Here is a 10,982-nt window from a genome sequence, read left to right on the forward strand (position 1 = left end):
ATTTTTCAACCCTTTACATTCTTTAAGGCCTTTTTTTTNNNNTACAACCCCCCCCCCTTCTATCATTTAACCGGCCTTGAATTCGGAAACTGTTAAAAGATGTAGCGAACCGAAAATAGAATTGTTCAGATTTTGTGGCATATACAGCGCACTGGACGTACACACAACAGACATTTTTGCAATGATAGTTTTTTTTTCTTTGCATATTCCTTGCATTAAGCTTACTTTTCCATCCTATATATCTCATTTGAACATTTTAAAATTAAAAAAAGTGTAAATCATGTTGGATTATTTAATAATGTCCTGCATCAGCATATGTACTTTATTGTTATTATATTTTGGCGTGCTACAACTTTAAAGGAAAAGAGTTACTCAACGATTAACTTTATTTAAAAACTTAACTTATATAGTAAAATAATTGAATCTTTAAGTCTATCTTTCTATTCATCTATCTATCTATCATATTATCTATCTATCTACGCCCTAGATTGCGTATTTACAGGTTAATTCCAAGAGTTGACAATAAATACTCAGTTCTTTATAACAATCGGTCAGTCCAGGACAACACCGCAATCGTAAACTTCGGGAAATTTTCTTTATTTGAAATTTTTTTTTCTAAATATTTTTCTTTGTTTAAGTTTAAAAGTAACCCACATTGTTTTCAATTTCAGAACAAGTTACAATTTTATCCTGAATTTAAGTTTGTATTGTATTTACTCCGAAATTTATGGAACCAATTATAAAAAAACCATTAATGAATTCAGTGTATCCGAGACAACAAGAGTTTGATCAGTCAAATAACAAAATATCAACTCTAATGTTTAAAAATAAGTGAAAAAGATAAAAGTAAACATGGAGAGAAGTATCGTTACCCTGTCCTTTACACAATTGGTAAGTAATAAATTTAAAATGTGTTACAAATTTGACAAATTTGATCATTCTTTTTGTATCAAAAAAGTGTTTGATGTTTGTTAATATATTTATAGCTACAAGGTTTTATATGGTAATTTCTTGAGATCAAATGATGCAGATCAATTTATCTTGAAAAACCGGCACTTAGATTTTTTTAAAAATCGTATCAGTTAAATCTATGATTAAGCTTTTAAAACAATTTAATTAGAGTTATATGTATTAAGAGAGTAAATTAAAAATTAAATAACCATTTTTGACGACTTTAACACGTTCATGTGTACAATACATACTGTTTTTACATACTGTACATTATGTACATACTGTACATACTGTACATACTGTACATACTGTACATACTGTACACTACATACTGTACATACTGAACATACATACTGTACATGCTGTACATACTGTAAATACTGTACACACTTTACAAACTGTATATACTGTACATACTGTACATACTGAACATACTGTTCATACTGTACATACTGTCCTCAACTGGCAATATTTTGCATCTTTTAATTTCTGTTTAGAGCCTAGACCGGAAATATCCTTATTCTTCTCAGGAGAAATTGCTCCGAAAACCTTTTAACACAAAACAAATTATATGATTCACTCTAATAGAACTTTAAACCTTTCAGGGCCGACTAATCGGTTATTTGGATTGGTTTCTCGAAATTTATTGAGAAATTATAATTTAAAAAACTAGGCTTGAGGGGCGCTTCGCGCCCATCTTCTATTTAGATGTTAATTATCCTATCTCTGAGCACCTTCTCTTTATACATATTAAAATCAATAACAAAAATGTTCGCGTATTTAATAATTTCTTTTAGCGTATTTTCAAAATTTGACAAAAATCCAAAACTTTTGAAAACAATTGTTTGTGATTCGAGCAACAAGAAACCTTCCCTTGGGTCTTGTGAGGTCCCACGTAAAATTTGAGCCCGATCGGTTCAGCCGTTTGATGTTTATTGGATACAATCGGACAAACACCCAGTCAGAGACAAGAAAAGTATTTATATACTAGGCTTTTAGGACGCTTCGCGCCCATCTTCTATTCAAATTACAAACATTTTCTCTTGTGAACATTGTGAAACATAACCCCCAAAAAAGTTTGCGAATGTTATAAAAATTTCGTGGATTTTCAAAATTTAAAGAAAATCGAATTTTATTGGAGGAAAATTTTTGAAATTCATAAACCTTCCCGGGGTCATTTGAGGTCTCACACAAAAATTGGGCTCGATCAGTTCAGCCGTTTTGACGTTTATTGGATACAAACATCCTGAAACCCAGACAAGAATAGAATATGAAGATGGTTAAAAACACGACAAAATACTAATCTCTTAGGGTTGAATTGTAGAAGCTGACCTCCATGGTTGTATATTCTTACTTTAAGTTGACCCCCCCCCCTGTAATAAAGTAAGATGATTGTTATTCCCTGTTTTTTAGCGTACAAATGTGTCCCCAAAAAATAAAACTTACTTTACTGTTGTTTGCAGTAACAAAATAATAAAACTGCTCTATAAAGGAAAATAATTTATTTAAAGAAAATGTATCTTTCATACCACTTCCTCATAAGGAAAAGTTTACGATAGATATTTTTTTGTTTTTTGATCTGTCTTTCGAACTTTAGATTTCTAAAATTTCTTCCGTTTTCTGATTTTCTTTTTGGGAAGAGAAGAATTTATCTCATTAAACTTTTCCAGTTGCGTACACTTATGAGGAATAAAATTCTTGCTAAAATATCTTCATTTCTTCATATCTTGATTTCATGAAACTTATGGTGAAGATAATTCGATCTAATTGGAATACTTTTCCATCTTCAGATTACAAAAACTTCATGAAAAGAAAATTAAAAAATTTAATTTTTTCCCCGTTTTAATTTTTAAACTAGAATTGGGTATTAGAAATTCAAACTACATTAATTTTTCTCCCTTTTCCTGGGATAACATTTTTTCTCTTTCTCTCTCCTTTTCTTCTTTTTCACTTTAGTTGATTTCTCCTCCCGGTGTGGTGAAAGAACATGCACCTATTATCAGCTATTATATATAGAACACGCGGAGTAGATAATGAGCTCACTCCTGTATGCCGGTCCAATAACGCCTGATCTATTCAGGGTTCAGTCATGTGTTTGTTGTCTATTCTGAACCAATAGAAACAGTATGGCGGTAACATCTATCTTTCTATCTATCTCATCATCCAATCAGAGTTAAGAATCTTTCAATCAGCGCTATCAGTGAATGGAAATATTTACTTTTACTGAAACTGAAGTGTGAGATATGGGTTTGAGGGGATTTCGATTTAAAGGTTGCAAGCTCTCAAGCAAAGAAACTATTAAAATTTTCCAGATTTCGTCCTAAAAACTGTAGATAAAAAAGTTTTTTATTTTTAAATTGTACATGTTAAGGGCTACAATAAAGCATTAGTAAGTTAGTTAGATCGGTAAAATCAAAGCGAAACGATGTGTGACACTACAATATCTATATATGAGCGAAGAGCTTTATTATAAAGATATGGACACCATTCAGCTAGGGATATAGAGTAAAAGGGGGCCGGAGGGTTAGGGGTTAAATATATTCCAGCAGAATTAGGGTTAACTCAGTATACATATTTGGTTCGATCTATATCTAAATCTGAAATCTTGATTCAACTCAATATTCAAATATCAAGCATCTTCTTGACTGGATTTTGTCAGCTTTATTGCTTTATAAACCTCAAATATAAGTATTTACATATTTTCCCTTCAATATTCCAACACACCTTGGATCTTTACAATTCTGGAACAGGTTTTATTTTATTTTGAGCAAAAAGATTTTTTACACAGAAGTATCCGATTATGTGTGGAACTTATTCCTCACAAAAACATTTATCAAATACATTTTTGTTATATATATGGACCCCATAAAAAATTCTGACTTTTGAAAAAATTTGAAAATCCACCGATGGAAAGGAACAAATCTACGATTTTTAAAAAACTTTTAATTGACAAAGATAAAATGGTAACATAGAAGGCAAAGCTCAAAAGCTTAACATTGTTTATTAACAAAAAGGGGGGCACGGCGGGGGATAAGAAAATTAAATGTACAAACATATGCAACAACAACAAGTAATTTCCTGAATAAATATCAAAACGGCTAAACTAATCCTACCAACTCGTATAACCCCCAGGGAAGGTTTATGGATGCTAATAGATGAAACATTTTGTCCAGAAAAATGTTTCGCTTGTTATTTTTGAAAATGAGCAAATTTAAACAGACAAACAGACACCGAAAAATGTAAGCTTGAATAGCAATTTTTACAGCTAAAATTAAATCTAGAAAATGGGCGCGAAGCGTCTTGTGCAAACCTATATTTAGTTTTAAGATGAAATCAATCAGACGCTTTCATCCCCCTTGAAATTTGTAATTAAGCGTTGAAAACTTTTTACAAAAATATTTCTCGAGATACTTAATTAGCGAAGTTAATTGGGATTTTTTCTATTGAAGTTTGCACCATTAGCCGACATTACGGAGAAATATTAGCATTATGCTTGCAGTTATTGGAATCTTTAAATGGTTCGCTGAAAAAAGTTCAAATGGTAAAATTAAAGATAAAAATGTATATTTTGCACAAAATAATGTACGCATTTTGAATAAGAAATGCTGGAAAGAGCGTAAAAGGCACCTTTGATATTTCAAAACAAAGATTATTTGATCTAACTTTATTAATAGTTTAAAATATCAACGGTTTGACATCGGGTTGCAAAGATATTGGGATTAGAAAATCGGAGTTTTTGACAAATATTCTTAACAAACTTTCAGAAAAATAACTATATATATATAAAGATCTGCTTCTAGGGAGAGATATATGATTGTAATATATAGATATACAACAATTTATATATACATAAGTGTCAGTTCATAAATCATATACATACAAGATATAAAACACATATTTTCAAAGAGAATATTTTCAGGAAATCGAAATCAAACAATTGTTCCAAAAAAGTTTTTGTATTGCGCAGTCCTTTTAAGCCTCGTATTTGGATTTCAATGATAATTTTCAAATTAATTTACTATTAAAAGGAATTGAAAATGCCGATTTACAACGGTACCCTTGAAACCTATATCTGTATATTTTGTAGTTTCTCTAGACTTCAAAATGTCAAAAATGTCTCTTTACTGAAAACAAAACAATAAACATATTCAAAAGTTTTAATAAAAAAATACTAAAAAATAGTTTTTACTTTTTGATATTACTATTCTCCTTGGTTGACACTTAACATAATATGTCCATTACTGCAAACCTGGAGTAGGCATCACAGGGACATTATACTGACTCATGTTAATGGTTAAGCAATGGTAAACATAAATATAGATATGTACATACATTTCTATAGTATATACTAGCTTTTTTGCCACTCTACTTAGACTTTCTAAACTAAGCTATCAACATTCCCATGGTTCTCCCCAAAATTTGAGGCTAAGCAGTCAAGGGGTTCATGAGTTATGATTTGACTAAAATTGATTTAAAAAGTGTAAAAGATATAAACAAACATAAAGGATGTCAAAAATCGTTGCGAATTAAAAAGATGCTAAAAAATGCCCGTTTTGCGTAAAACCTATACCTTTTCCACAACCCATAAAGTCTATTTCATTTGTTTAAACATTACAAATAAATCTATCATTTGTATATCTTAAAGTTGTTAGTTTATTGTCGAAAAATACTAACAATCCACCACTAGTTTATATTAAACTCAATGTAAACAAAAAAATGTGTAACTGTCCTTTTACTTTTTTCCTATTTTTTATATTTTTTTTTTAATTGGGGGAATATTCCCACAACCTCTATTTTTGGATGTTTTCAAATATTTCCAACTTAAATCACTTAATTATTCCAAAAGTTCGCCCCATGTCAAAATAAAAATCTTAGATAAGAAATCATTTGAACGGAAACCGTTGACGCATCCATGCTTGGTGAATAGTGAATGACTCAATATTAGGTCAAATCACTCATTTCTTAAACACAACATCAGGTTGATTCGTAACTCAAACAATACGTAAACTTACAACCCAACTTGAACTACTTTTGAAAGATGATAAAAGAAACTACTATTGAAAATTCAATTTTTTTTAATTTTTGCAAATCAATAGCGTAACCATTTGTTCAGGTATTGCTTAGGCAAAATTAGAAATTTGAAATAGCAAAATTTAATATGCTTACAAAGATCTGGGATTTTTAAAATTAGAGTTTAAGTCAATTTTTTCTCTTTTCACAAATTGTTTTTTTCTTCATAATATAGATTAATTTATGAAATGGAACTGAGTATTTTCCACACACTCAAATTTTCTAATCCCTATTTCTTTCAAACCTGATGATGTAAACCTTTGCTATTTCAAACTTTGGCTCTTTGCTCGAACATAATTCATAGTTTGAAATATTAAAGATCTACAACATCGGGTTGCATATGAATATGGGGATTACAATTTTAAGCTTGTGGCAAAAACTCATTTACTTTTTGAAATTTTGAGTATCCATTAACCTTCTCTGGGGTCTCACACAAAATGGACATTTAACTTTTCTTAATGGTGCTGAATGTTGATTTTCATTTAGCCTGAATGCCTGAATTTTTAGACACACGGCATGTATCCAATAATCAAGGTTAGGTCAGCTGAAGGATATGTTTAAGTCCCCTTTTGAAAATGTTATTGTCCAAATTTTGCTGTCCATTGTAAACTGATTCTTTTATGATATTTTATCTTGTTTAAACTAATCTAGTAAATAGTTATCTAGTCTGTATTATGCTTGTCTCATTCAACCGCGAAATCCACGCGTTTAGTTCTTTGTGGGAAATNAAAATACTTTTCTATATATAAAATACTTTTCTATATATAAAATACTTTTCTATATATAAAATACTTTTCTATATATAAAATACTTTTCTATATATAAAATACTTTTCTATATATAAAATACTTTTCTATATATAAAATACTTTTCTATATATAAAATACTTTTCTATATATAAAATACTTTTCTATATATAAAATACTTTTCTATATATAAAATACTTTTCTATATATAAAATACTTTTCTATATATAAAATACTTTTCTATATATAAAATACTTTTCTATATATAAAATACTTTTCTATATATAAAATACTTTTCTATATATAAAATACTTTTCTATATATAAAATACTTTTCTATATATAAAATACTTTTCTATATATAAAATACTTTTCTATATATAAAATACTTTTCTATATATAAAATACTTTTCTATATATAAAATACTTTTCTATATATAAAATACTTCTCTATATATAAAATACTTTTCTATATATAAAATACTTTTCTATATCTTTAAATGAGTAAATAGAAAAAAGGTAGTTTGGAAATATGAAGGGTTTAACTACTAAACCAGTAAAACCGTTTCTAACGTAGGAAAAGGGTGGGAGAATGCACTTAATATATCCACTGCACAGGGGGGGGGGGATGGGGATGAGGGGTTGGCTTCTGAAGAAATATATAAAGAGGATAAGGAAAGTCTGGAAAACTACGGAATGAGGTATTTACAAATATACAAGGGAAATACAGGACAGAAGCTACAATTAGTTATAAGCACGTGAAATAAATTAACAAACTAAATATTGTCAAATACTCCTTTGACCAACAATAAGATGCAGTTTACAGTTTTAAAATCTTCATATGGCACAGTTGATGTATTATGTTTCCGACTGTTTAGATCGCTTTGTAAGCTTTTACGAAGCAATATAAATCATTATTCATAATGAGAGAAGACACTAAATTTAAAAAAATATTGCATCCAATAAACATCTTTTATTTATTTAGGTGTTGACATGTTTAGATGAACATCAGAATAATATCTATATATATAAAGTTGTAATCTCTGTTAGACTGTCTGTTGGTTTGTCCGATCATAACTTAGGAACTACTTGACCGATTTGCCTCTGATTTTGATTGGGGTTCTTAGCTTGGTTTTGAGATTCTTAATTGAGTGCGTCGACTTGAACAGCGAAACTGTTTGTTTGTATGTCAGATCATAACACAGGAATTCCATGACAGAATTGCCTCAAATTTTAATTGGGGAACTTGGGAGAACCATGGGAATGTTTTTAGCTTGGGTTTGGATGGGTCGGCTTTTAAAGGGAAACATAGCTAAAGTCGTAATTTATGACCAAGCGCGGGTTATCGGCGGGAATAACTCAGAGTAATCTGGGCAACACTGGGTTCCCAAGCTTATAATAAAAGTTAAAAATACTTTATTTTACAAATGAAGATCTAATTTAAGAAATAAAAAAGTAAAGGTTATTAAAGTTTGATGGGAGAAGTGTAACGGAAAATTTAGAATTAAAAGAAACAGAATAACTAGAACAGAGGCTTTAAAATTTATATAGTGTCTAAAAAAAATACACAAATTTACAAGTCAGTTGAACAACAAGACATGTCTTCATAGAACTATTATACCACAGACAACTCAAGATAAAGAACTATTATACCACAGACAACTCAAGATAGAGAACTATTATACCACAGACAACTCAAGATAGAGAACTATTATACCACAGACAACTCAAGATAGAGAACTATTATAACACAGACAACTCAAGATAGAAAACTATTATACCACAGACAACTCAAGATAGAGAACTATTACACCACAGACAACTCAAGATTATAATTTAACTAAATGAATTCTATTTGTAACCACACAAATAATATTTGTAAATGGTTCCTTGATTTAATGGAGGATAGAGTCACGTGGTTTCTGATATAAGATGATCTATATCTGCAGATTAATTTGCATATCTTAAATTTTTTTACAGGTGTCTGTTGTAAACACAATTTTAGTTGTCTGTCTTTATGCCATTATTGTTATATTTGTCGGTGGATTAAACCGTATTTGGCAATCTTTGTTAAATATGTCTGTGAGTTTAAAAGTCTATGGCTATACTGCTATCGTACAGACATATTTTACACCGCAAATATCATGAATTCATGATTGACAACAATTATTTTTTTGGAAATTTATCATGAAATAATTTTATTCTCAACATATAGTGCCAAACACTACAACTCTGATCAGCGGACTCTGAATTAATGATATTTAAACAGCCGACTGATTGAGATAATTTATCGTAAATATTTTTTACAAAATTATACAACCACCACATAGGAAAGTAGGAATGTATGCAATGAACTATAGTAATTAAACAACAAGCTATATATCATATTCAAACAACTTTATTTTTAATAAACAATAATAAATTATCTAAATTCTGTCCATGTAATATCAAAATTAATAACAACCTGAAATTACAAAATTTTTGCATGTTTCAATTTCCAAAATAGTCTTTATTAAATCCTTGCAAATATTTTTTCTGTCATCTCAATTATATATTAATTCTATTTAATATATTCTATAATCAATAGTTTTTTCTTTTCTGTATTTTAATAAAGCCTTTCGGGGGGATATTTTAAGATACATTAACGTATAGGAAATCTGTTGAATCGTAAGCTAAAAATTTAAACTTTTTAGATTTTCATTTTCAGCTAGTTTTGAATTTACATTACTGATCAAATATTTTAATCAAACAAGACATTGCGAAGTTTATTGTGGTATGCCAACCCCCCCCCCCTTTCCATAACGCCTTGAAGCTTGAATTAATATTCTCATATAGTTGGTAAGGTATTTGCTACAGTATCATATATCTGGGTTAGGGTATATAATTCTGACCCGGAATTCGAGCCACCGTGGCGCCCACCCCTACCCCTTTTAATAATAACAATAGTGATAATACTAATAACAATAATAATAATAATAATAGTCATAATAATAATAAGATATATTTTGAGGGGATTAAAAGTAATTATTTAAACCGTTTTACAGGAAATGCTTGGCAAACCTAAAACTTCCCCCTACAATGGACACCTGTTTATCATTTTCTCATAGATAGATAGAAAGATTGATACGATATATAGATAGATAGATAGATAGATATATAGATAGATAGTTAGATTGCAGATGAAAAATTTGAACTTTGAGAGAAAAGTATTTAGTTTTTAACCCCAATAAAGCTGGCTTATTCATATTTCTATTTAAATTAGTAATTTGAAACCAGGCTAAAATATTTTATTAGTTCCAACAAAAAAAAATAGATTCGATATAAAATAAAATAATTAAAATTTTTAAATTTATTTCAGAATTCTGATTTTAAGAAGATATTAGAGCCTGCCCATCTGCATGCTGGTCAACGTAGTTCAGGTAAAAGCTTTAGCAAAAGGGATTGTACCCGACTCAGGTAAATGGTTTAGAATATGAAGGTATTCAATTAATTTATTTTTAACAACTACTTGTGTATTGCTTTTTTATTTAAAAAATCAATTTTGAATGATTGATCTCGATATCCGATGTGGGCACTTTTGAATTTAAGTATAAATGCTTAATCCCCCAGTATATCGAATAGTTAGATTAATCAATGCTTGATCCCGAGATATACAACGCAAAAGTTCTTGCCCTTCCATGATTGCACAAAATTTATTAAAATCCTGTGTTTTCAGATCTAATTGTTGTTTCTCCCAAACGTCTTGATGAACCTTCAGTAAACATGGATAAACTAGATACAGAGGACATCGAGCAAGGTGGAGGACATCAACCTTTTAATGGAGAACAATCAAACACAGAACATAATATTTTTCAAGTTAAAGAAAAACAGGAAACCATGGATGTAGAAAGTATCGAGGCTGACAAGGAATACATAGACCAGGACCGAGGCTCCTCTGTGACCTCGGAGAATGACACGAATAGTACCTTGTCCGGGGGCGAGGTCAACCTCGCCTTTATACCCGAAACCTCGCCGAGAGGTCACTCAAGGAAACCGAGCAGTGTTCTCTCAGATATTTCAATTCATAAGGTCAGTTTTAGTTTGTGCATTATTTTTCTTAAGAAATTGAGTCTTTGCCACTTAAAGCTATTAATTCTGTTAGATCAAATAATCAGATACAGAGAATTCATATTGAATTTGTGGCAAACACTCGGTTCCTTTCTGTTATAACTTATCC

General features: G+C 29.9%; 1 protein-coding gene across 1 annotated transcript; it reads left to right on the forward strand.

Annotated features, from left to right (window-relative positions):
* Positions 1-722: 722 nt before the first annotated feature.
* LOC111704817 (uncharacterized) lies at positions 723-10,834 on the forward strand (the record flags this gene model as incomplete). The annotated part of the gene is given in 3 exon segments (XM_023477169.1): positions 723-891; positions 10,125-10,185; positions 10,482-10,834. Coding segments are annotated over 3 exon segments (453 nt in total), but the record flags the coding sequence as incomplete, so codon positions are not given.
* Positions 10,835-10,982: the final 148 nt, after the last annotated feature.

Source organism: Eurytemora carolleeae, unplaced genomic scaffold, assembly GCF_000591075.1.
Source record: "Eurytemora carolleeae unplaced genomic scaffold, Eaff_2.0 scaffold632, whole genome shotgun sequence".
Lineage (NCBI taxonomy): Eukaryota > Metazoa > Arthropoda > Copepoda > Calanoida > Temoridae > Eurytemora > Eurytemora carolleeae.